General features: G+C 47.4%; 1 protein-coding gene across 1 annotated transcript in view; it reads right to left on the bottom strand.

The window, feature by feature from the left end:
* LOC147103402 (uncharacterized) overlaps window positions 1-26,211 on the bottom strand; it is a 36,850-nt gene extending 10,639 nt beyond the window's left edge. The window contains exons 1-5 of the mRNA XM_085962960.1: window positions 26,106-26,211; window positions 24,115-24,277; window positions 15,112-15,209; window positions 11,476-11,555; window positions 3,911-4,115 (exon numbers count right to left, since the gene is read on the bottom strand). Of these exons, the coding sequence (XP_085819086.1) occupies window positions 3,911-4,115; window positions 11,476-11,555; window positions 15,112-15,209; window positions 24,115-24,264 (533 nt within the window). The 5' untranslated portion in view covers window positions 24,265-24,277; window positions 26,106-26,211. The remainder of the gene's footprint in view (window positions 1-3,910; window positions 4,116-11,475; window positions 11,556-15,111; window positions 15,210-24,114; window positions 24,278-26,105) is intronic.
* Window positions 26,212-27,615: the final 1,404 nt, after the last annotated feature.

Below are 27,615 nucleotides of genomic sequence, written 5' to 3'. Positions count from 1 at the left end.
GCACAGACTTTGGCCTTCAACGATGTTTCATGAAGATGGACCTGCAGATGACGAGTTTGAAGGATTTCCTGTCAGTCAGGAGAAGATGATGATATCAAACCTCCTCACTTACGCCAAAGGTTTATCATCCGAAAGTGTAAATACGTTAGAGGAAGCTGACATCGAAGAAGTGCTGAACATTGACAATGATGCACCTGTTGTGAATTCGTCGAGTGATGGGCAAATTGCTGAAATGGTGTTAAATAAAGACAAGCATGAGGACAGTAGTGATGATGATGATGACATTGTGAACACAGGTGACAAAATCCCCATAGACGATATGGTGACAATGTGTGATCAGTTAATTGCTGGCCTTGAAAAACGTGCATTTATCAGTGAGCAAGAGATTATGCAAGTTTACTCAATTAAAGAGAGACTGCTTAGACAGAAACCAATGTTAATGAGACAGATGACACTGGAAGAAGTCTTTAAAAAGGCCGTCTGTCGTAGTCATGCTTCATCACTTGAGAATCCTGTTCCTGGCCCATCTTCAGGTGTCCAACTCCAACCTGATGACAATGATGCCAACACTGATGTACCCTCTTCTCCAAGATCCTCAAGCCAGATGTAATGCTGCTTCATCACTTGAGAATCCTGTTCCTGGCCCATCTTCAGATGTCCAACTCCAACCTGATGACAATGATGACAACACTGATGTACCATCTTCTCCAAGATCCTCAAGCCAGATGTAATGTACCTTTATTGCATGTTTATGTACAGGTATTTAGCTTAGTTTGTACCTGTACATGTTTGAAGTTTTACTGAATGTTTTCCTTACAAATAAACTGTACTACAGTATTTATCCCTGTAACTACAGTATTTATAGTCGTTATTTTCGGATAAGGGATAGTGTATCCTTTATCCGCACTCCCGAAAACCGAATTACCTCTGAAAACCGAAGTGTTTTCGCGCACCTTCCGAAAACTGAAATTTTCCTAAAACCGAAACACGGCTGGTCCCGAGGTTTTCGGATAAAGGATAGTCTACCTGTACTTGGATATGCCCTTGAAGTGTCCTAACCTACAGGACTACGGACCAAGAGCTGGAAAGTGGGATTAGGCTGGAGAGCTTTTCTTTGGCCGGTGCGGACACGATGGGCTGAATGGCCTCCTTCTGTGCCGTAAATTTCTATGATTCTAACAATGAGAACAGTAACTCCTGGCAGCACAGATCCTATAATACAGATTTGAGAGGGTTAGAAACTGATTGAAAACATTAATCCTTCGGGACTAGAGAAAATCTGATGAAAGAAGAATAAATACACTATCACATCCTCAGGATGTTCCAAGGTGTTTATAACTGATGGATTACTTTGTGAAGTTGTTCAGTGGGAAAACATGGCAGCCAATTTGCCTACAGCAAGGTCCCAGAAACAACAAATAGTCTGTTTTGATGGTGTTCAATATATTCATGGTTTGCTACACACATACCCTGATTCAGGGTTTGATCATTATTCTTTATTTTACGTTCCACACACCAATCAGCTCACTCAGCACCACTCACAGCAATGTGTTCTTTTTTTAAATTTGTTTATGGGATGTGGGCATCGCTGGCAAGGCCAGCATTTATTGCCCATTCCCTAATTACCCTCGAGAAAGTGGTGGTGAGCCGCCTTCTTGAACCGCTGCAGTCCGTGTGGTGATGGTACTCCCATGGTGCTGTTAGGGAGGGAGTTCCAGGATTTTGACCCAGCGACGATGAAGGATCGGCGATATATTTCCAAGTCAGGATGGTGTGTGACTTGGAGGGGAACTTGGAGGTGGTGGTGCTCCCGTGCGCCTGCTGCCCTTGTCCTTCTAGGTGGAAGAGGTCGCAGATTTGGGAGGTGCTGTCGAAGAAGCCTCGGCGAGTTGCTGCAGTGCATCTTGTAAATGGTATGCACTGCAGCCACGGTGCGCCGGTGGTGGAGGGAGTGAATGTTTAAGGTGGTGGATGGGGTGGCGATCAAGCGGGCTGCTTTGTCCTGGATGGTGTCGAGCTTTTTGTGTTGTTGGAGCTGCACTCATCCAGGCAAGTGGAGAGTATTCCATCACACTCCTTACTTTAATAACATAGTTAAGATATATGATGACCTAGAAATTGGTTCACAACTGCCTGAGGTGCACCCGATATTGGACCTTTGGCCTTGTTTAAAGAGACCCACAAGCTGTGGTCACCTGCTGGGCATCACCAGGCAGCTCAGCGCCGTTGGCAGTGGCCCTCGGGTAAATGCTCAAAGGGGAAAGCGATCGGGAGCAGGGATGACTGGGAGAGATGGTTAGCACTGTTGCCTCACAGCGCCAGGGACCCGGGTTCAAATCCGGCCTCGGGTGACTGTCTGTGTGGAGTTTGCACATTCTCCCCGTGTTTGCGTGGGTTTCCTCCGGGTGCTCCGGTTTCCTCCCACAGTCCAAAGATGTGCGGGTTAGGTTGATTGGCCATGATAAAAATTGGCCCTTAGTGTTAGGAGGGATTAAATACGTGGGGTTACGGGGATAGGGCTTGGGTGGGATGGCTGTCGGTGTAGGGACCGGGTGCTAGGGTTTGGATGATCAGCCATGATCTCGTTGAATGGCGGAGCAGGCTCGAAGGGCCGAATGGCCTACTCCTGCTCCTATCTTCTATGATCGGGAGGCGGGGGGAGACCGAGATGTGGGGGTCGAGGCAGCGGCCATGAGGGAAGAGTTGAGGTAGCAGTGGGGCCGGGGTGGGGGTGGCGGGGGGCAGTGACTAGCAGCAAAGTATATTTTACAAACTTACCTCTTTGGTAGCGGTCTCCAGTGGTCCCTTAAAGGACTGTCAGTTAAGCCGCATTAGGCTGTGGTCAGGGCCTACACAGGGGGCCTCAAACAATCATGAGGCCCCTTGTCATGAATCTTATCATTCATGAAGAAATGACTCATGAAATAACACTGGGCAGCCAACTGGTGGCGCCATCCAAGGAGTATAAATACTCGGGCGGGGGCCCAGCTTGCCCAGGACGTTTTTGTAACCAGGAACTAGTGATGTAACTAGAATCTCATGGTTGTGAAACAGTTGATTAAAGCCTTGTTTTATACTCAAATCAAGTGCTTAGTGAGTTTTCTTACGTCACCCCTTATTTGCGTATGCCCGGGACGCTTATCGTTCTGCCTACACCAATATGGCAGGCGGCGCTCCTCTGGCTCTTAATGAGCATGTGCTTTACGCCCACTATGTTGGAGGCTGCAGTGCCCATTTAGCACCATCAAATTGCTCGACTAAAGGATCTGAATAAAATGAAAGCCTTCCCAGTGACAGGTAAAGTAGAAATGAACTGTCATTGATTGAAGAGGTTGAAGTGTTGATATCACTGAAATGTTATATTGATATCAACACTGAGCGGTTATCTGGAAAACACTTTGGTACAAGAAGGAAATTGGTTTGCAGTTGGGAAGCCAATGATTGGGCTTTTAAAACTCATTGGAGTTTAGAAGAATGAGAGGGGATCTTATTGAAACATATAAGATTCTGAAGGGGCTTGACAGGGTAGATGCAGAGAGGATGTTTCCCCTCGAAGGGGAATCTAGAACTAGGGGGCATAATTTCAGAATAAGGGGGCACCCTTTTAAATCGGAAATGAGGAGGAATTTCTTCTCTCAGAGGGTCGTGAATCTTTGGAATTCTCTACCCCAGAGAGCTGTGGAGGCTGGGTCATTGAATATATTTAAGGTGGAGATAGACAGATTTTTGAATGATAAGGGAGTCGAGGGTTATGGGGAGCGGGCAGGGAAGTGGAGTTGAGGCCAAGATCAGATCAGCCATGATCTTACTGAATGGCGGAGCAGGCTCGAGGGGCTAAATGACCTACTCCTGCTCCTACGTCTAATGTTCTTATGTTTGTATGTTTTTATATAATTAATTAATGACTAACCTCTTTTCTTGAAGGTGCTTTGAGGGAACATCATTTATCCTGGAATCAAAGTAGTGTTCATCTGTTCTCTCTTTGGCACACCGATTGCTGTGACTGCCTCTATCGCCACAGCATTCATCCTCTTGCTTGGCCTTCCTGCGGCCACAGTTGTAACATCTAATGTGATGTACTTTACAATGCCCATTATCAGATTGAAACTCACAATCTGTGTAGAGATGGAAAAGTGTCATTCAGAGTCACGGCACACAGAAATTAAGTCTGCAATATAGTGTCTCCTGATGGTTTGGTGTGCAAACCACACAGAGCAGAAGGGTGTCAGGGTCGGCGTCCAGTGTCTGTTGAGTTCAAGCTCCTGATTGCTATCTAATTACTGTGGCTGGAAAGTTGGGCGAGGACAAGCTCAGCTTCAACTCTGATGCCCTGCATGGCCGAATAGCCTGCTAACACTCCCTGTTTAAGCTTACAGGTGAAGAGTGACCGGTTGGAGAAAGTAGCAATGGTGGCAGGAAAGCAGGGCTTGCTGGACTACTGCAATTCGCTTATTGTCTACCCTGGCTCTGCCTCGCTGAAACAATGCATGTTGAGAGTTCATTATCTGGAACAACCTGTATTTATATAGCGCCTTCAGTGTAGTAAAACGACCCAAGTCGCTTCACAGGAGCGTTATCAAACAAAATTTGACACCGAGCACATAAGGAAATATTAGGGCAGATGACCAAAAGCTTGGTCAAAGAGGTAGGTTTTATGAAGCGTCTTAAAGGAGGAAAAAGAGAAGTAGAGAGCCGGAGAGGTTTAGGGAGGGAATTCCAGAGCTTAGGGCCTCGGCAGCTGAAGGCATGGCCGCCCATGGTGGAGCGATTAAAATCAGGGATGCTCAAGAGGCCAGAATTGGAGGAGCGCTGATATCTCGGGGGGTTGTAGGGCTGGAGGAACCAGGCAACATCCATACTGAGACCAACATGCTTTTTCTTTTGTACATTACTGCTGCTTCCTGCCACTCCCCATGATGATTTATTGCAGCAGGGCTCCAAGTCAACGTTGTTCCTCTCCCCTTCGAACACTTCTCAGCCAGGCAGTTGTTGGCCCGTCCCTTTAAGCTGCTGCAGTAAGGGCAGCACTGCAGCAATATGGGTGCAGTGACAGACTCCCAGTAGTACAGAGCAGAGATACCACTAGGAGCCTGCCCTGCATACTTCATTGGACCCAACCCAGGAAAATGGGGTGGGGACATGATGGGCTCAGATTAGCGAGCAGTCTGGTCCAAACTCACTTCTGGTGAACTTTTTCCCCTTGAGGCAAATCACCCGCACCCCCCGCCGCTGCACCCACCCCCCCTGTCCGCTCCCCCCAACACCCCCTCCACCCCCCCGCTCCCCCCATCCGCACCCCCTCTGCTTACCTCCCCGCCCCCCTCTGCTCCCCCCCACACCCCCTCCGCCCGCCCTCCGCTCCCCCCGCTCCCCTGCCCTCCTCTGCTCCACCCCACATCCCCTCCGCCCCCCCCTCCGCTCCCCCCCAATACCCCCTCTGCTCCCCTCCGCCCCCCACCCCCCCAACCCCTGCACCCCATGTCTTATTAAAGGAATTCACTTACAATTTTTGGTGAAAACCCAATAAAGTGTTCATCCAATAACATCAAATCGACCGGGGCCTATGGGGCTACAACGGACAGGTTTTGGAGGCGTGGATTAGTTCTTGCAAAAGCATCTTCATGGCATATAACAGATATATTTTACAATTGTCCCTGCTGCTGTGATGGCACAGGGTAAGTGGTGATGGGCTGGGAGTAATGCGCTGAACACACACCTCTAGGATTAGGGTGCAAGGCAAGTGGGCCATGCTCTCCTCAAAATGGGCGAGGGCTTCATTACCATCTTAAAATCATTCTTGACGTGCAAATACGTTCTTGTGCAATTGCCCTTGATTCTTGCTGGAAGTGCACTTTTGCCTATTTAAACTTGGCCATTCAATGCTGACAGACGGTTATGCAAAGGGCAACATGTGATTTGTGAATACTGGAACTTTAAGTGAAGATTTTTTGCACGAGAGAGTGGCTGCCTGTTTGACTCAGTTTTCTAAGGTCAACAGTGCAGTCCTCGGGGGCTCATCTGAAGAAAGGTTTATGCAAGTGCGGAAATTTTCTTCAGGCAACTTGGTGGCGGCCTTATTCCTCGCGCTGTGCCAGACCCGAGTTCGGCTGCAGCAATTCTCCACTCTCAGTTTGGGAGCCGCCACCTCCCACGTACGAATGATGCCGGGGGGTAAGAAGTACGGCTGGAGTCAGGGGCATCGTCAGGGCCGGTGGTTATACGAGCACGGTGGCTGGAGGGACCTGATGTTACATTGATTGGCCCGAAAGGCAGCAGCCCCCCTCAGTGCCTGCTACACCCTGCTGCTGTGCACTTGCTCGACGAGTCCCATGATCTGCCTATGAGCATTCAGAACCCTGAGCAGGGCAAGATCTGGGTCACTGCAGCTGCAGGAGGTGCTGTGTTTATTCGTTCCTGGGATGTGGGCGTCGCTGGCAAGGCCGGCATTTACTGCCCATCCCTAGTTGCCCTTGAGAAGGTTGAGCGAGTCGATGGCGGAGCAGCGAGCTACACACATCCTAGCACTTGCAAAACAAAATCTCACGCCTGTCCGTGTTCCAATATGTTTCTTTCTTCCACCATTTTCTTCTATTGGTTCAGTTGTTCCTCCAGCATCTGCTGCTAATTTTAAAAGGTGACTCACATGAATCTTGTCATTCATGTGGAAATGACTTATGAAATAATACTGGGCAGCCTGCTGGTGGCGCTGTCCAGGGAGAGTATAAATACTCGGGCATGGGCCCAGCTTGCTCAGGACATTCTTTAATAGGAACTAGTGAAGGACACAACTAGACCTCCAGGTTGTAAAACAGTTGATTAAAGCTTTGTTTAACGCTTAGACCAAGTGCCTAGTAGTTTTCTTATGTCAGTGACTATGAAAAGAACATGGCACCAATTGAAAGGACATAAGTTTATTTATTATTTCAAAAGGTAAAAGAAAACGACCACAGTGCACTGACCCTATATATGGTTTGGAATTAATTTCTCTCCATCCTTTCCTCATCCATGGGATCCAGGGCAATTTGGCACATTGGATCCAAAATTGGCTTAGTGGCAGGAGGCAGAGGGTGATGGTCGAAGGTTGTTTTTGTGACTGGAAGCCTGTGTCCAGTGGTGTACCGCAGGGATCGGTGCTGGGTCCTTTTGCTGTTTGTGGTGTACATTAATGATTTAGATATGAATGTAGGAGGTACGATCAGTAAGTTCGCAGATGACACGAAAATTGGTGGAGTGGTAAATAGCGAGGAGGGAAGCCTCAGGCTACAGGACGATATAGGTGGGTTGGCCAGATGGGCAGAACAGTGGCAAATGGAATTTAACCCTGAAAAGTGTGAGGTGATGCATTTTGGGAGGACTAACAAGGCAAGAGAATACAGAGGATCAGATGGACCTTGGTGTGCATGTACATAGATCCCTGAAGGCAGCAGGACAGGTAGATAAGGTGGTTAAAAAGGCATATGGATACTTGCCTTAATTAGCCGGGGCATAGAATATAAGAGCAGGGAGGTTATGATGGAGCTGTACAAAACGTTAGTTAGGCCACAGCTGGAATACTGTGTGCAGTTCTGGTCGCCACAATATAGGAAGGATGTGATTGCATTAGAGAGGGTGCAGAGGAGATTCACCAGGATGTTACCTGGGCTGGAGCGCTTCAGCTATGAAGAAAGACTGGACAGGCTGGGGTTGTTTCCCTTAGAGCAGAGAAGGCTGAGGGGGGACCTGATTGAGGTGTACAAAATTATGAGGGGCATAGATAGGATAGATAGAAAGGAACTTTCCCCCTTAGTAGAGGGGTCAATAACCAGGGGGTATAGTTTCAAGGTAAGGGGCAGGAGGTTTAGAGGGGATTTGAGGAAAAACTTTTTCACCCAGAGGGTGGTTGGAATCTGGAACTCACTGCCTGAAAGGATGGTAGAGGCAGGAACCCTCACAACATTCAAGAAGCATTTAGATGAGCACTTGAAACGCCATAGCATACAAGGCTACGGACCAAGTGCTGGAAAATGGGATTAGAATAGACAGGGCTTGATGGCCGATGTGGACACGATGGGCCGAAGGGCCTCTTTCTGTGCTGTATAAATCTATGACTCTATGACTGCCTGCCCTCCAGGTATTGGGGGAGAGTTTGCGCATTGGGCGCAATCCACGGATCAGCCGCAAGTTGCGTTCAAAATTGCGCCTGTTTTGAAAAGTGATTTTTCCTCCCCGCCCCGCCCCCCACAAAGGTTTCCGCTCAAACTCATTTGCATATCGCCGAACAAAAATCTACCATGGAGCAGCGAAATCTGGAAGCGTTTTTAAAAGTAATTTTTATTTTTAAATTTTGCTTTAAAAGATATTCCTTGATATATTTGATCAATACGACTGAAAATGGGCTTATCACAAAAAATAAGCATCTTTAAATCACAGAGTCAATCCACCGCCTGTGAGTCACCTGATTTTAAATGATTAAAAATGACTTAAAAAAAAAATACTGTACAAAACTATTTTCTGATTCGAATGGGTACAGTAGTCAGTCCCTTCGTAAATTAAAGAAAAAAAATCCATTCTAAACATGTCAAAATGTACCCAGGTAGTGTCCTTGCACCCGAAAGTTCCAGCTTAATTATTGGAGTCTCCTCGAAGGCCCGTAAACGAGCGCAATTAGCGGCAACTCCCAATGGTGATTATTTCACCCTGGGGGCATGGCCAGATGTGTGGGCGGGGCCTGCTTCTAGCGTGATGCTTTTAAAATTAGTGCAAAAGATCGCTGAACGCAATTTGCACTTAGAATGCCGCGATCTTTTTGCGCCAGTTACGCTGATTTCGGGCGAATTGCACCGAAAAAACTGGCGCAAGCGAGCGGAAATTCCGGGCTGCTGCGTTTTTCCGCTCCACCTGTCCGAAACTGAAGAAATTTACTCCAGCTCTCTCTGTAAAAATCACCACAAGTTTGCAGTGCAAAGGTTGTGGGGCACAGTGGAAAGGTTATGCAGGGCTGGGTGGATAAGCACCCCCTGTCTCAACAAATTGTACTTTAATCACTGATGTGGGTGGATGTACCCGTGCTGCTGCTTGCTGAGGATGGAGTAGGTGACACTGAGTGCTGTGAGGCGCTGGCTTCGGGCTGCCTTTTTCTTCAGGTACCTAAAAAAGAAATTGCATTTATATAGCGCTTTTCACGACCACTGGATGTCCCAAAGCGCTTTACAACCAATGAAGTACTTTTTTGAAGTGTAGTCACTGTTGTAATGTAGCAAATGCGACAGCCAATTCGTGCACAGCAAGATCCCACAAACAGCAATGTGATAATGACCAGATAATCTGATTGTTAGTGATGTTGATTGAGGGATAAATATTGGCCAGGACACCTGGGATAACTCAGATTGGGTGACCGCTTTGCGAAACACCTCCGTTCAGTCCGTAAGGGTGACCCCGAGCTTCCGGTCGCCTGTCATTTCAATTCACCGTTCCATTCCCACTCGGACCTCACCGTCCTCGGCCTCTTGCATTGTTCCACGGAAGCTCACTGTAAACTCGAGGAACAGCACCTCATCTTCCGATTAGGCACTTTACAGCCTTCCGGACTCAATATCGAGTTCAACAACTTCAGATCATAACCTCGGCCCCTATTATATTTTTATATTTTTTATCCACACTTTTGGTTTGTGCCTTTCCCTTTTTTTTCTCTCTCCCACATGGCAGCTGTCTCTCACTCTGCCAGCGCATTTCACACCTAATCTAGAGCCATTGTTTGTTTCTTTACCTGTCCTATTACCATCTCGTCTCACCTTGAATATCTCTTAATGTCTCTTCTTTCATCCCCTCCCCCATTTCCCAGCCCCCAAACTGCCTTTTGTTTCATTTCCTGCCTTTTCTCTCAGTTCTGTAGAAGGGTTTCGACCCGAAACGTTGACTCTATTTCGCTCTCCACAGCCTGCTGAGTTTTTCCAGCATTTTCTGTTGTTATACCGGGGATAACTCCCCTACTCTTCTATCAAAATAGTGCCATGGGATCCTTTACATCCACCTGAGAGGGCAGACGGGGCCTTGGTTTAAAGTCTCATCTGAAAGACAGCACCACTGACAGTGCAGCACACCCTCAACACTGCACTGGAGTGTCAGCCTAGATTTTTGTGCTCAAGTCTCTGGAGTGGGATTGGAACCCACAACCTACAAGAGTGCTACCCACTGAGCCACAGCAATACTACCTGTAGAAACAGAAACATAGTGTGGCTAAGCAGCAGCTCATAGAACCAGAGCTTACATAGGCAATATCGAGTGTGCAATGCTTTGCTGCACTGCGTGAGTGTGAATGGGTAAGTGAGTGTGTAGGGGGGCAGAAAGAGTAACAAGAAAAGGATGGTACTACCCTGATCTTGGTGTTCTCCAATCCCTGTGGCCCACATCCTCTATCTCCAGTGGAGCACACTCGTACTGTGTTAGGAGTCTGAACCGAAGGAGTCCTCCTCTGCTTCAGCTCCGCCCTGTTTTGTAATGAGCAGCTTTGTCCTGCAAACAGAGAAGTAGTGAGAAGCTGCAAGAGCGCAAGTGGCCACCCTGTATTTTGTGTCATATGCGTAGTGATGCGTTAAGCTTGCTTTGTGGGGTTACCTTTCCAAATGTTCATGCACTAAGTTTTAAGCACCGGTAATAAAGTGTATCTTTATGGGAATGCAGACAATGCTTAGGAAGAGCTTTTCTTTCTGAGGGCCGAGCATTCAACCTCAGTCAATGTGTTAACAGGTGAAGAGGAAACATTTAATGGGGTGGATAGTTTGATATAGTGCAGTGCTGGCTAAGGTTACCGTGGCAAATTTCCTGAGGATATTAATTTTTTGGCGTATCCGTTTCCAGGTCCTCTCGATGGTAGACACTGTATTAAGTCAGTCAGACACCTCCTGCCAAGCAGCTTGAACATTGTTTTAACACAGGAAGCTTTACCTGGCATGTCAAAGAGGACAATCAACCTTTACTGCATTTCTGGCAAGAGGACATAAGAAGATAAGAATTAGGAGCAGGAGTCGGCCATACGGCCCCTCAAGCCTGCTCCGCCATTCAATAAGATCATGGCTGATCTTCGACCTCAACTCCACTTTCCCGCCCGATCCCCATATCCCTGAGAGCCCAAAAATCTATCGATCTCAGTCTTGAATATACTCAACGATTCAGCATCCACAGCCCTCTGGGGCGGAGAATTCCAAAGATTCACCACCCTCTGAGTGAAGGACCTCCAAAGAAGCATCAGAAAGTGGAGCAGACATGCTGCTTGCTCCAGTCATGTCTTCAGTTGTGCACAGGAATACACGTGGGCCCACTTAGCAGGTGCTGCCATTAAGAGCTGCAGTCGCGTGCTATTTCCTGCCTCCCCTCTTTCCGCACGTTCCCAACATCGGGCCCAGTCAATCCTGGGAGCCCTTTGTGAATATTTAAAGATGTGGATTTAGTGCTGAGACTGGGACTGGTAATTTCACTCTGTCGTATCCATAGACTTACCATCATCATAGTTCATGGTCTTCTTAGAACATTTTCGTCCATTGGTTGGACTATGTCTCTTTTCTATGAGCCGATCCTCACTGGTAAAATGTAAAACATTACTTTAGATTCATAGATTCATAGAAACTTACAGCGCAGTAGGAGGCCATTCGGCCCGTCGTGCCTGTGCTGGCTCTTTGATAGAGCCGTCTCGCTCAGTCCCACACCCCCGCTTTTTGTCCCTAACCCTGTAAGTTCCTCACCCTCGAGTATCCGTCCGACTCCCTCTTAAAATTATTGATGGAATCAGCTTCCACCACCTTTTCAGGTCGAGCGTTCCAGATCCCCCACAACTCTCTGAGTGAAAAAAATTCTCCTCATCTCCTCGAGATCTTTTTCCCAATGATTTTGAATCTATGGCCATTAGTTACTGACCCACTCACCAGAGGGAATATTCCATTGCTTGCCTCCCTGTACTATGTATCTATTTTATATTATAGTTTTATAAGAAATAGCATATCTCCCATAATGTTGATCACGGTGAAAGGGAGGAGACACAGTTTTGTAATGACAGAGGTGCTATATCACATGAAGCACAATGTGTTATCAGGGCCGCTCCTTACAGTGACTGAACTTTAAATTCTGTTTTCATTAGATGGTATTTTGGAATTTTTGAGGAACAAATTCCAGGATTCTCCCTTTGTCTCTCTGTAAGCAAAGAACATAAAAACATAAGAAATAGGAGCAGGAGTAGGCCATTCGGCCCTTCGAGCCTGCTCCGCCATTCAATGAGATCATGGCTGATCTTCTGCCTCAACTCCATTCACTGGCCCTATCGCCATATCCCTTGATGCCTTTACTAGTCAGAAATCTATCGACTTCTGTTCTGAATATACCCAATGACTGAGCCTCCACAGCCCTCTGGGGTAGAGAATTCCAAAGATTCACCACCATCTGTGTGAAGAAATTTCACAAAGAACCCCAAGAAAATAGCTTTCCTGTTAAAACTTACCTCAGAAAAGTTTCAAAGCTCATGTTTTACCTTGTTTTGAAATCTTTAGGAAATTAAACTCAATTAATGCTACAGCTTATTTTTCCCAAGCTTTGAATTTGTCTGCAGATAATTGTACTGATACACGCCAAGACTTTTCTCCGCAGTGTCTGTACAGACTCAGACATTCTGCAGATAGAGGTCCTTACTAGAACTTTTAGTTGTTCCTGCAGCTGACGGACAGTTCTGGGATGTCCATGAACTTAGAGGCTTGTCAGAAGGGCACAGAGCTCCCACAAAAAGCATTGTTTAAGCTTCAAACACAGGAAAGTTTAATTATTTTCTTGTAAATTTTGCAACTTTTGGTCTTTTATTATGTTACAAATCTCATTTCCCGCTTTGTGAAGAATCCAAGAAGGTGGCTGGGGAGGCTTTCAAAAAAATATTTTGAGCTACTTATGTGGTTCACCTTTATTTATTGGTACCTCTTGCTGATTGTCGATTTTTAATTCTCAGGGGGAAAAATTCGGTGGCGCCCCCTTTGGGGCGCTAACTTCACCAAAGCGCTACTTTTAGCGCCCCGAAAACGTTATCACCTCTGCACCATAAATTCAATTGTAGTGCCCCAAGCAGGAAGCGGGGTGCTACTGGAAGCGCTCCCCCTCCTTCCTGGGGCGCTACAACTGAATATCGCAGCGCTACGTGCAACAGAACCACCCGCGTCAGCACGTAGCACGCGGTATTGCAGGCCTCCCTCCCCTGATTAAAGGGGAGGGGCCTAACGCTGCGTGCACCGGGGCCCTGCTGGACCACCGGGAAGTGGGGTGCCGGGAAATCAGCCCAGCAGTCGAGAGGAGCGCCAGGCTGAGCGATCGCGGCCAGCACCCTGAATAAAAATGGGGAAGGGGGCAGGTGCTGACAGTCGGCCAAAATAAAATGGCCGCCCGACACCTGCCCTTTAAATTGCGCCTCCGCAGCTGCAGAAATGCCATCCTGACCCTGTCGGACATATTGTCCGGCGATAGGTCGGGGGCGCAACTGAAGTTTGCGGCCGGGGCGCGCGGGGCGCTGTGCACGGTGATGATGTCATCGCCGGAAGCGCAGGGTCGCGGGGCACTACCATCTACCGCCGCCGCTAACCTCCCGCTGAATTTCACGGAAGGCATTAGTGGCACTGTGCCCGGGCACTAGAGGCTTTGCGGGGCACTAACGGGAAGCGCGAATCAACCCAATTTTTCCCCCATAGTTTTTTTAATTTCATGATTGGTGGCTTTCACGCCTGATTGCTACTTGTTGATTGGTATGTTCTCCACCGGTTCACTGGAGATTTGTTGATGTTTTATTAATTAAATAACTGAGACAATCAGGTGTAAATGTGACAAATGTTTGCATGTAAAAATTTGCAATGGCTGAGATGGCATGGATTCAGTTGTACATATAGATACACACGTGATATTTCTACTTGGATGGGCAGAAAACCTTCAAGCCTCCTCTCCTAATTTATATTTCTTCTATTTATGACACAGGCAACACACTTTTGGAGGAATTTGGCCCAAGTGTCATTGTCATTGCTGTTCTTTGTTACAATCACATGGACCAATAAGAAGTGGCTATCATTGACCACAGGCAAGTTACATTTTTCAGTCACGTTGCTCCCACAGACCAATCATAGCGCTCAAAAACAACGAGCAATGGTCACCAGGGACCTAAAGAACCCAATAATGTGCCTCAAGTCTGAGCACTGAAGATCACCTCCGTGCCAGTGTTGGTTTTTCTATTTCTCATGCCAGCATCTATAATGTGTTTCTGTGAGAAATCTCCGATTCGACATGTGCCAAATTATGGGCAGTTTTATACTGTGGATCCATGCCCAGTACGTTAAGCTTATCCAAACTCACATACGTCCCCCTCAGCTGGCAGTCAGAGAAGACAATCATCCTCTGTTGAAAATGGTTTTGCACCCAAGTCCCAGGTGTGAAAGAACATTGTGTCACCTAATCCATCCATTTGATCTCTTCTGAAAATTACTTTTCCATACAGAAGAAGATTGTGGCCCTTATTGAGCTAGTTGGAACACAGGAACAGGAGGAGGCCATTCAGCCCCTCGAGCCTGTTCCGCCATTCAATGAGATCATGGCTGATCTGCGACCTAACTCCATATACCCGCCTTTGGCCCATCTCACTTAATATCTTTGGTTAACAAAAAGCTATAAATCTCTGGTTTAAAATTAACAATTGATCTAGCATCAATTGCCCTTTGCGGAAGAGAGTTCCAAACTTCTACCACCCTTTGTGTGTAGAAGTGTTTCCTAACTTCACTCCTGAAAGGTCTGGCTCTAATTTTTAGACTATGTCCCCTAGTCCTGGACTCCCCAACCAGCGGAAATAGTTTCTCTCTATCTACCCTATCTGTTCCCCTTAACATCCTGAAAACTTCGACCAGAGCACCCCTTAACCTTCTAAAAGTGTTTACTTCTTTTGATTATTTTTTTGCAATCCCTAAAAATGATTTCAAAAATTCTGAGAAGAAAGAAGTTGATTTTGGAAGTTTCTGTGAACGTTGAGTTGTTGCCCAGAATAATTAACTTGAAATTTGATGGGTTAGTTAATTATAACCTTTTTCTTACAAAAATCCTTCTGCTGCTTCTGATATCATAATGAAATACCTGCAGGACTTAATTGCTGGAGTTTGTTCACTATTTCCCTGGTAATTTCTCTTTAAGTGCTGATTGCTCCCTTTACAGTTGCTGCACTCAATGCATTTCTGTGGAAAGAGAAGGTAAGTGTCAAACATTAACAATACTTTGGTGCCTGCTATGTGGCTCAGTTGGTAGTACCCTCGCCTCTGAGTCATGAAGATTGTGGGTTCACAGTCCCACGCCAGAGGCCTAAGCACACAAATCTAGGCTGACACTCCAATACAGCACTGAGGGAGTGCTGCACAGTCGGAGGAGACATTAAACCGAGGCCCTGTCTGCTCCCTGTAAAAAATCCCATGCCACTATTTCGAAGAAGAGCAGGGGTGTCCTAGCCAATATTTATCCCTCAACCATCATAACAAAAACAGATGATCTGGTCATTATCACATTGCTGTTTGTGGGAACTTGCTGTGCGCAAATTGGCTGCTGCATTTCCCACATTACAACAGTGATGGAATCTGGAACAGTACCCATGGATTGGAGGGTAGCTAATGTTACCCCACTATTCAAAAAAGGTGGTAGAGAGAAAACGGGGACTTACAGATCGGTGAGCCTGACATCGGTAGTGGGGAAAATGCTAGAGTCCATTATAAAAGATGTAATAGCAGAGCACTTGGAAAACAGTGACAGGATCGGACAAAGTCAACATGGATTTACAAAAGGTAAATCGTGCTTGACTAACCTACTGAAATTTTTTGAGGATGTAACTGGTAAAATAGATAAGGGAGAACCAGTGGTTGTGGTGTATTTGGCTTTCGATAAGGTCCCGCATAAGAGATTAGCGTGTAAAGTTAAGGCACATGGGATTGGGGGCAAGGTATTGACTTGGATAGAGAACTGGTTGGCAGACAGAAAGCAAAGAGTTGGAATAAACGGATCTTTTTCCGAGTGGCAGGCAGTGACTAGTGGGGTACCGCAGGGATCGGTCCTTGGACCCCAGCTATTCACAATATATATTAATGATCTAGACAAGGGAACTAGATGTAATATCTCCAAGTTTGCAGACGACACAAAGCTGGGTGGGCGTGTGCTGTGAGAAGGATGCCGAGAAACTCCAGGATGATTTGGACAGGTTGGGTGATTGGGCAGAAGCATGGCAGATGCAATATAACGTGGATAAATGTGAGGTTATCCACTTTGGTGTCAAAAACAGGAAGGCAGATTATTATCTGAATGGCAATAGATTGGGAGAAGGGGAAGTGCAACGAGACCTGTGTGTCCTTGTGCACCAGTCGCTGAAGGTAAGCATGCAGGTGCAGCAGGCGGTTAAGAAGGCAAATGGTATGTTGGCCTTCGTAGCGAGAGGATTTGAGTACAGGAACAAGGATGTCTTGCTGCAGTTGTACAGGGCCTTGGTGAGACCACATCTTGAGTATTGTGTGCAGTTTTGGTCGCCTTATCTGAGGAAGGATGTTCTTGCCATGGAAGGAGTGTGGTAAACCACTGTTGTTGTTGCTGTTGTTGTTGTTACACACTGTTGTACCTATGCATGCCTCAACATGTCTCGGCTGGCTCCACCCACACAGGCCCAGGTATAAAGGTGATTGACCTGCAGCCCCCTGCCTTCTTGGAACCCAGTCAACCACGAGAGGCATGCTCTGTTCTTTGCTAATAAAAGCCTTTAGTTACTCTCTTAACTCTCAGTCTTTTATGAGTAATTGATAGCGCATCAATTTTATTAGCAAAAACAAAATGTCGACATTTGCTGAACAGCAGGCTGCTGCACCAAACGCTGAACAGCAGGCTGCTGCACCAAACGCTGAGCAACAGGAGCTGCTGCGAGCCCTCAGACCAACATGCCTGGACCTAGACCCCCAAGAAGCGGGTTCGGCTACCAAATTCGCGCATTGGCTGCGTTGCTTCGAGGCCTACCTGCAAGCCTCAACTGTGACCCTGGACGAAAACAAGTTGGAAATCCTGGCCTCAAAGGTGAGCCACCAAGTTTATACAATAATCCAGGACGCGACGACCTACGCGGCGGCTATCGGTCTGCTAAAAGGGCAATACGCACGCCCGGTAAATACGGTCTATGCCCGGCACCTCTTAAGATCCCGCAGACAGCAGCCCGGGGAATTGGTGGAGGCCTTCCTACGGGCACTACGGATACTCGGCCAAGACTGCGATTGCAAAGAAGCATCAGCCACAGCACACACGGAGGGACTGATCCGAGATGCTTTCGTTGCGGGTCTAAGGTCCGACTACTCCCGGCAGAGACTGTTGGAAAAGGGAGAAATGGACCTGAGAAAGGCAGTGTCCCTCGCGCTCTCGCTCGACGCGGCCCACAGGAATATGGACGCCTTCTCCCCTAACCGCTCCGCAACGTGGACGCCACAACCTTGGGTCATGGGACCGCCACCTTCAACTGCTGCTGTGATGTCCAAGGCACAGAAATGTTATTTTTGTGGCCAGGCAAAACACCCCAGAGCACGCTGCCCGGCGAGAAACGCTACCTGCTCCGGCTGCGGGAAGAAAGGACACTATGTCAGCGCCTGCAAAGGTAAAACCGCTAACGCCAGCAGCGCCGTGTGCGAACCGTGGGGGCAGCCATCTTGTCCGCCATCTTGGACTCCCCCAGCCGCGTGGGGATCGGGACCATGGGCGCCGCCATTTTGTCCGCCATCTCGGACGTCTCCAACTTCAACCACGGGGGACCCGGACTCAACCACCGCCTCATCTGACGACCACATCGACTCGCTCGACCATATGCTGGCCTCCGTGACGCTGGACCAATCTCTCCCTCATCAACTGTCCAGGTCCATGATGGACATTAAGGTAAACGGCCGCGCCACTACCTGCCTTTTTGACAGCGGGAGCACGGAAAGCTTTATCCACCCCGACACGGTGCGGAGTTACTCTCTCCCGGTCCTGCCGACGCGACATCGGATCTCTTTGGCTTCCAAAGCCCAGTCAGCGGACGTCGGTGGCTACTGTGTAGTGACCCTTTCAGTAAGGGGCACAGAATACAAAAATTTTAAACTCCTGGTCCTGCCCCATCTTTGCGCTGCCGTTCTACTGGGGTTGGATTTTCAGTGCAACCTTAAGAGTGTCACATTAGCGTACGACGGACCCCTCCCCCCACTCACAGTCTGCAGCCAGCAGCTTTTAAATCGCCCGCCGCGCAACATTTGCAGCCTCTCCACCCTTAAAGTCCCCCCCCCCCTCCTTGTTCGCTAACCTCACCCGCGACTGTAAGCCCATCGCTACCAAAAGCAGGCGTTACAGTGCCGGGGATAGGAGCTTCATTAAATCCGAGGTAGCAAGACTCCTGAAGGAAGGGATTATTGAAAGTAGCACCAGCCCATGGCGAGCACAAGTGGTGGTAGTGAAGACTGGCGAAAAACAGTGCCTAGTTATTGACTACAGCCAGACGATCAATCGCTACACCCAGCTAGATGCATACCCACTCCCCCGCATATCTGACATGGTCAATCAGATAGCACAATACCGGGTGTTCTCGACGATTGATCTGAAGTCGGCATACCACCAGCTCCCCATCAGGGCTGAGGACCGCCAGTACACAGCTTTTGAAGCTGACGGTTGTCTCTACCACTTCCTCAGAGTTCCCTTCGGCGTCACCAACGGGGTTTCAGTCTTCCAACAGGAGATGGACCGGATGGTCGACCAGAACGCGCTCCAGGCCACTTTCCCCTATCTAGACAACGTCACCATCTGCGGCCGCGACCAGCAGGACCATGATGTTAATCTAGAGAAATTCCTCCATACGGCCCAGCGGCTGAACCTAACATACAACAAGGACAAATGTATGTTTCGTACCAAGCGCCTTGCCATTCTTGGCTGTGCAGTGGAGAACGGAGTCATCGGCCCCGACCCCGACAGGATGCGCCCCCTTATGGAGCTCCCCCTCCCCCACTGCCAAAAAGCACTGAAGAGATGCCTAGGGTTTTTCTCGTACTATGCTCAGTGGGTGCCCAACTATGCGGACAAAGCCAGACCCCTCATCAAGTCCACCTCCTTCCCCCTGGCAGCAGAGGCCTGTGCAGCCTTCACTCTCATAAAAGGAGATATTGCGAAGGCCACAATGCACGCAGTGGATGAGTCCATCCCTTTCCAAGTGGAGAGCGACGCATCCGACTTTGCCCTAGCTGCAACCCTTAACCAGGCGGGGAGACCCGTGGCCTTTTTCTCAAGGACCCTCCAGGGCCCCGAGATTCGACACTGCTCTGTCGAAAAGGAGGCCCAGGCCATTGTGGAAGCTGTGCGACATTGGAGGCATTACCTGGCCGGAAAACGATTTACCCTGCTCACTGACCAGCGTTCAGTAGCTTTTATGTTTAATAATAAGCAGAGGGGCAAAATCAAGAACGACAAGATCTTGAGGTGGAGAATCGAACTCTCCACCTACAATTACGATATCTTGTACCGGCCCGGGAAACTCAATGAGCCCCCAGATGCCCTATCACGTGGTACATGCGCCAACGCGCAGGTCGATAGACTGAAGACCCTCCACAATGATCTCTGCCACCCGGGGGTCACCAGGTTTTTTCACTTCATCAAATCCCGTAACCTGCCCTACTCCATCGAGGAGGTCAGGACCATGACCAGGAACTGCCAAATCTGTGCCGAGTGCAAACCGCATTTTTATAGGCCAGACAGAGCAAGCCTGATCAAAGCCACGCGCCCCTTTGAACGGCTGAGCGTCGATTTTAAAGGGCCCCTCCCCTCCTCCGACCGCAATGTGTACTTCCTCAACATAATTGATGAGTACTCCCGTTTCCCGTTTGCCATCCCTTGCTCAGACATGACCAGTACCACGGTCATTAAATGTCTGAATGACCTCTTCGCCTTGTTCGGTTTCCCTAGCTATATTCATAGCGACAGGGGCTCATCCTTTATGAGCGACGAACTCCGGCAGTACCTGCTCTCGAGAGGTATCGCTACAAGCAGGACCACCAGCTACAACCCCTGGGGGAATGGCCAGGTGGAAAGGGAGAATGCGACGGTCTGGAAGGCAGTCCTTTTAAACTTGAAATCTAAGGGCCTTCCGACCTCTCGCTGGCAGGAAATCCTCCCTGCAGCGCTCCATTCCATTCGGTCACTGCTCTGTACAGCCACCAATGCTACCCCTCACGAGAGAATGTTCTCCTTCCCCAGGAAGTCCACATCGGGGATCTCGTTACCGACATGGCTGACTTCTCCAGGACCCGTCCTACTGCGGAAGCACGTGAGGTCCCATAAGACGGACCCCCTGGTCGAGAGGGTGAGCCTCCTCCATGCCAACCCTCAGTATGCTTACGTGGTGTACCCGGACGGGCGGGAGGACACAGTCTCCATACGAGACCTCGCACCTTCGGGTGCTCCCGAAACACCCCCCTCGCCATCCACCACTACCCACGCCTACCCCCAGTACGCTTACGTAGCATACCCGGACAGGCGGGAGGACACAGCCCCCACACGAGATCTCGCACCTTTGGGTGCCCCTGAAACACTACCATTGCCATCCACCACTACCCACAACCCAACCCCGCTAGACGGCATGCCGCAGCCCCAGGACCCGTCATTGACCACCCAACCACTCAATGAGACGCCAGACTCAACGTTGGATGCTGCACCATCACCGCCGCCACCACGACGATCAGGACGGCATACAAGGCCACCTGATAGACTTACTTACACGAACCTTTAGTACACTTCACCCCGCCGGACTCAATTTTAAACAAGGGGTGAATGTGGTAAACCACTGTTGTTGTTGTTGTTGTTGTTGTTACACACTGTTGTACCTATGCATGCCTCAACATGTCTCGGCTGGCTCCACCCACACAGGCCCAGGTATAAAGGTGATTGACCTGCAGCCCCCTGCCTTCTTGGAACCCAGTCAACCACGAGAGGCATGCTCTGTTCTTTGCTAATAAAAGCCTTTAGTTACTCTCTTAACTCTCAGTCTTTTATGAGTAATTGATAGCGCATCAAGGAGTTCAGCGAAGATTCACCAGGCTGATACCTGGGATGGCAGGAATGACATATGAGGAGAGATTGGGTCGATTGTGCTTATACTCGCTGGAGTTTAGAAGAATGAGAGGGGATCTCATTGAAACTTATAAAATTCTAACAGGACTGGACAGACTAGATGCAGGAAGGATGTTCCCGATGGTCAGGGAGTCCAGAACCAGGGGTCACAGTCTAAGGATAAGGGGTAAGCCATTTAGGACAGAAATGAGGAGGAATTTCTTCACCCAGAGAGTGGTGAACCTGTGGAATTCTCTACTACAGAAGGCAGTAGAGGCCAATTCATTAAATATATTCAAGAAGGAGTTGGATATATTTCTTAAGGCTAAAGGGATCAAGGGATATGGGAAGAAAGCAGGGACTGGGTACTGAATTTGGATGATCAGCCGTGATCGCATTGAATGGCGGAGCAGGCTCGAGGGGCCGAATGGCCTACTCCTGCTCCTATCTTCTATGTTTCTATGTTTCATTGGCTATAAAGCGCTTTGAGACATCTGGTGGTCGTGAAAGAGGCTGTATAAATGCAAGTCTTCTTCTTTTTCTAAACAGCAATGTACAAGTTGGGAACAAGCAAAGCAGACAATGAAGTTAGTTCTTTGAAGTTCCTTATATCATAATTATATTGAACTGTTTGATGAACTGAATCAAGATTTCGCCTTAGGCTACCAAAATGTTAGTTGGGCTACTGAATGTGAAAAGTAGTAAAGCTAATTCACCACTTGTTTTGCCCTGTTGAGATCCTTTCTTTTTAACAACAAGCACAGTGCCCTCATCAAGTAGGAACAGTGTTCACTACTTTTCACTGTTTCACACTTATGCGTATCTGCTGAAGTGCAACTATTCCATTTGAGAGTAGTCTGTTGGCTAAACGCATTTTGTAGTTCAAGTCGGGCAGAAAGGATTATTATTTTATCAGGGCGCAGTCTCCAAAAATTAGGTGGCACTACATAAAACTAGACACTAATTAGGCAACTGGACAAGACTTCCACCCACCACAACCTTCAGCCATTTCCCTGGGTTGAGAAAGAAAGAGGAAGGACTTTCATTTATATAGCGCCTTTCACGACCACCGGACGTCCCAAAGCACTTTACAGCCAATGAAGTACTTTTTGAAGTGTAGTCACTGTTGTAATGTAGGAAACACGGCAGCCAATTTGCGCACAGCAAGCTCCCACAAACAGCAATGTGATAATGACCAGATCATCTGGCTTAGTGATGTTGATTGAGGGATAAATATTGGCCCCAGGACACTGGGAATAACTCGCCTGCTCTTCTTTGAAATAGTGCCATGGGATCTTTTACGTCCACCTGAGCGAGCAGACGGGGCCTCGGTTTAACGTCTCAACCGAAAGATGGCACCTCCGACAGTGCAGCACTCCCTCAGTACCGCACTGGAGTGTCAGCCTAGATTTTTGTGCTCAAGTCCCTGGAGAGGGTCATTGAATATGAATGGCAGGCTTGCAGGGAGATTTCCACCATGAAGATCAAGCCCACCAGTGCCCAGCCGCAAAATCCCAGTTGTCCTGCAGCGGGAATTTAAAAGGGGAGAAAGGCCTCAAAGGTTAAGGGGCCTTGTAGGCCTTAGCATAGATTGAGATTTTCACAGGTAACTGATTGAGGGGCTCTAGCGTGGGAGAGGCAGCTTCTACTAGGCAGTCTCCCTTCATTCCCTGAACTCGAGGCCGCTATCACCCCTACCTCCGTCCTACCATCCCCTTCCATATGGCGATCATGGGAAGCAGAGTAACCGGGGCAGACGGGAGGGGAATGGGCTGGGGTCCTGGGTCTTGGGGTCCTGGGCCCTGTGCTCCCGGCAACATCTGAATCCGGCAGACAGGAAAGGGATGACCAGTGGCTATCCCAGCTGGTATGGGGGAGGGAAACAGAGGTCGGGGCGGTGAGGCAGCAGTAGGCCTCAGCGCTTGATTTTGGCTCATTCACCTCCACTATCCCACCCCATTTCAGTTGGAATCACAGAGGAAAATCTGAGTCAGAAGATCGTGGGTTCAAATCTCACTCCAGAGACTTGAGCACGAAAATCCAGCCTGCACTCCAGTGCAGTACTGAGGGAGTGCTGCACCGTCAGAGGGGCCATCTTTCGGATGAGAAGTTAAACCGAGGCCCCGTCTGCTCTCTCAGGTGGACGTAAAAGATCCCACGGCACTATTTCGAAGAAGAGCAGGGTGAGTTCTCCCCGGTGTCCCGGCCAATATTTATCCCTCAATCAACATCACTAAAAAACAGATTATTTGTTCATTATCACATTGCTGCTTGTGGGAGCTTGCTGTGCACAAATTAGCTGCCACGTTTCCTACATTACAACAGTGACTCCACTTCAAAAGTGCTTCATTGGCTGTAAAGCGGATTGGGACATCCTGAGGTTGTGAAAGGCACTATATAAATGCAAGTCTTCCTTTCTTTCTATCCCTCTTTGTGTTTATGTATACATAGAATCACGTAGATAGGGTAATTATGATTGGTAGCTACATATTTGGCTTCAGGAAACTGTACTCTGTTTTTCTTATGTCATGTTCTGTTCCTAACATTTATGAAGACAACATCTGACTGTAACAGATTGCCATAAAAACAAAGACTTTAGAAAGAGACGTGAAAAATTCTGCATCTCATAACATCCCCATCATTTATGGCCACAGGAGCTAATGGTTACTTGTTCAAAGGCTTTTTAAATACTAGGATTTATGGCTATTGTGAATTTCCAGAATTAATCTAGATTGAGCACCATTCTATAAGCAAAGGAGTGGAAATAAAAACATCAAATAGGTGACAAATCAGGGAGCCTATACAAAAATGGGATAGAATAGTGAATTATTTCCAACCGTTGGCAGGAACCACCACAGGCAACACTGCTGGTTTCTTGCATGAAACCTAACACCATTTGGAGGTTCAGGATTATTTCTTGCAACGAGAAAGCTAGAAAATATGCTTTATTATTCTATATATGTAATTATAAGTCTAACTCTACTAAACTGCTTTTCTCTCACTTACCTCTCGTGTGTACTTTTTATTCTGCTCAATAGCTTTCCTCACTTTGGTGCGGACTGAAGGCACTTCACAATCCTTGGGAAGGGCTTTAATCGCTGTGTTTAATTCCACTGGCTCAGCTTGGGGCTCAGAGTCCACGGAAACCTCAGTCATGCTTTTAAAAAACCTGCAGAGAAAAATATCTATTTATTTCACTGGTTTTCTGAGGCTGTAAGCCCAACTCAATATTCAGATTAGAAATTGTTTTGACCTTACTCCTTTTGTCTATGATGTAATTTGAAAACCTCATTGTGGTTATAACCTTGTAACCTCACCAATTATCCAATATCTTTTAAATAATTGAACACTATTTCATTTACTATTTATATATATATATTACACCAAAGATATGTTTGTATTATATACGCATTGTTTAAAAATATATACTTACTTTTTATAACCCAGTAATTAACTGGAACATCACATCACTACATTACATCATTAGTCCATCAATGTGGATAGAATCATAGAATGGTTACAGCACAGAAGGAGGCCATTTGGCCCATCAAGCCCATGCCGGCTCTCTGCAAGAGCACTTTAGCTAGTCCCACGCCCCTGCCCCCGTAGCCCTGCCGTCACATATTAACGACACAGAGCATACGGCCTCTCAATGTCTGCAAAGACATCTATCTCTGGGGGGAGGGAGATGGCGGATGGGTCAAGCACACAATAAAACCTTTCCATAAATTCAACAGTATTCATTGTAGTAACAATAGGCATACGGGAAGTGGGGGGAAATCAATCAACATTCCCACTCCTAACTACTATCTAGTGACCCGTGCTGTGCATGTATTTTGTATGTGGGTTGAGGGCAGACTGGGGTGTGATTGTGATGCTTGGTATGATTCAACAGTCTGCTGACACTCTCTGACTACAATGGCCACTTGGGTGAGGTACCGGAGGGCTACCTGTGGAACCATATCCCTGAATAAATTGTCAGGAGGGTTGGGGGGGGGGGTGGAAATACCCTCTAATATTTGTCAGAAACAAGTTAACTATTAAAATCTTATTGGCATAAGAGACTTTGTGTGATGCAATTTATAGAAGGAGGAAGGAATTACTTAATTTGCTCAATTTGGACCCATTACATATACAGTGCCTCAGAGGGAAGGAGGGGAATCAGTATCTAATCAGAAAATATGACAGTGTAATAATAAGAAAGACCATTGTATGTTTTATTTTAACACATGAAGAAATGTACCAGGTGATTAGATAGCTCAACTGGCTGAGTCTTTCTGATTCCCAATTCAATGGTGGTGAGTTAAAGGTCCAGGGCTGCCTCTCACTCAAATTTATTTGCTGCAATTTGTTGAGCTTTGTCACTTTTCAGCCAGTCCCCTCTCTTAACCGAGAGTAGGGAAGTAGCCCTGTTTGAATCATGCCTACTGCTGGCTTAGCGTGGAGCGTCATTAGTGATAGGGTCAGGTTTGCAGCCCAGACACTTGCATCTTCCAAGATGAAAAGTACTTGCCGTGTGAGTAGCCTGAAAGGGGAGGAAAGAATTGTTGCCGTGGTGTCCTTCAACAGCTGAAGTACCTTTAAGGTCTTCCCTGAATAAACTTTAAAAAAATGAAATAAAAATTTCAGACTTCCAATCTAAGGGGTGATATTTTGCACCAAAAATATAACTTAAAAAGTGCAACCAGAAAATATTCCCAATGTATTTAAAGTATTTATAAGGGATTATATATTACATAGAACGTGCAGCACAGAAACAGGCCATTCATCCCAACTGGTCCATGCCGGTGTTTATGCTCCACTTGGGCCTCCTCCCACCCGTCTTCATCTAACCCCATCAACATATCCTTCTATTCCTTTCTCCCTCATGTGTTTATCTAGCTTCCCATTAAATACCTCTCTGCTATTCGCCTCAACTACTCCAGGTGGAGTTACACATTCTCGCCGCTCTTTGGGTAAAGAAGTTTCTTACTCTTTTTCATTTTTATTAAACTTACCTGCTGCACAGTGTAAATGCTAAATTATTAAGTGAAAAAATGATTGACTTATTAGAGCTGGATAAACCCCAAGAGTTTTCAAAACAGACAGAGCACCAATGGGGGAGAAACGTTCAGATATCTAACAAGTATCAAAAGATTCTAAAATGACGAAACAACTGTTTCCCAGCAATCGCCTTAGTAACAGGGATTCTCAACTAGATAATTGTGATGTCACAGAGCAAGAGATACTCTACCCTTTTATCATTATCATTTACTAAGACTGGAATCTATTGACACTGCGTGTCGTTGACTTTTAGCTGCAATGATGTTTTTTGTCCCACAAAATCTGCAATATTAGATTTAAATCTTAGAATTTGAGTTCAATATAGGCCCCGATTTTCCTTCCCTCCCTTCTGCCTGGGCACAGTTCAAGCGAAGCGCACCCCAAGTGTAATCCACTCGACATGGCCTGCAGCCGCCTGCATTTCCAGGTCTTGGCCAATAGCATTGACCCCAAGCTCCCTCGGCCTTAACAGAGGCATGCACCCAGAATCAGGGCAGAAACCCAGCCCCTCTTGTCCCAACTCACCAGCCAGAAGGCCTCCAGCCCAAAGATCCCGCTAACCAGTTTTTAGAAAAAAAAGGTCCCACTTGTCTTTTTCAGCCTCTGTGGCCTTGCTGCTGGCCCCGTCAGATCCTCTGAGTGTGGGAGGGCGGGGGTGTGGAAACCAGGCACAGGATTTAATTTCTGCATCTTCTGGAGGCCCTTCCTAATGGATGGGTCTATCATACCTTCAGGGAAATGAGGCAGAGGCCACAGATTTAAGGCAACTGGCAAAAGAACCAAAGGAAACATTTTTTTTTACACAGCGAGTTGTTGTGATCTGGAACGCGCTGCCTGAAAGGGCGGTGGAAGCAGATTCAATAGTAACATTCAAAGGAGAATTGGATAAATACTTGAAGGGAAAAAAATTTACAGGGCTGTGGGGAAAAAGCAATGGAGTGGGATTAATTGGACAGTTTGACCAAAGAGCCAGGACAGGCATGATGAGACGAATGGCCTTCTTCTGTGCTGTGTCATTCTATGAATAACATCAAAATTCAGCAGTGACAGAATCTCCTTGTGCCAATATTAACCTTTACCAGTAACACCAGAGTACAAGTCTACTGACATGAATCAGTCATTCATGAAAGAAAGACTTATGAAATAATACTGAGCGGCCTGCGGGTGGCGCTGTCCAGGGAGAGTATAAATACTCGGGCACGGGCCCAGCTTGCGCAGGACATTCTTAACAGGAACTAGTGAAGGACACAACTAGACCTCCATGTTGTAAAACAGTTGATTAAAGCTTTGTTTAACGCTTAGACCGAGTGCCTAGTAGTTTTCTTACGTCATCTACTATTAAGGAATAATTTTCCGACTGCACACTACTGGCACGATTGGAAAATTACACAATTAGAATATTGTATTCCTGGTTGCACTTTTAGTTCCACACTATGTCGCCTTTTTCTTTTCAGTAGTCTTTGG

This window comes from Somniosus microcephalus, chromosome 20 (assembly GCF_052327205.1).
Source record: "Somniosus microcephalus isolate GS21.2 chromosome 20, FLI_Smic_1.0, whole genome shotgun sequence".
NCBI classification, from domain to species: Eukaryota; Metazoa; Chordata; class Chondrichthyes; order Squaliformes; family Somniosidae; genus Somniosus; species Somniosus microcephalus.
This window is presented reverse-complemented; position numbering and strand designations above follow the sequence as displayed.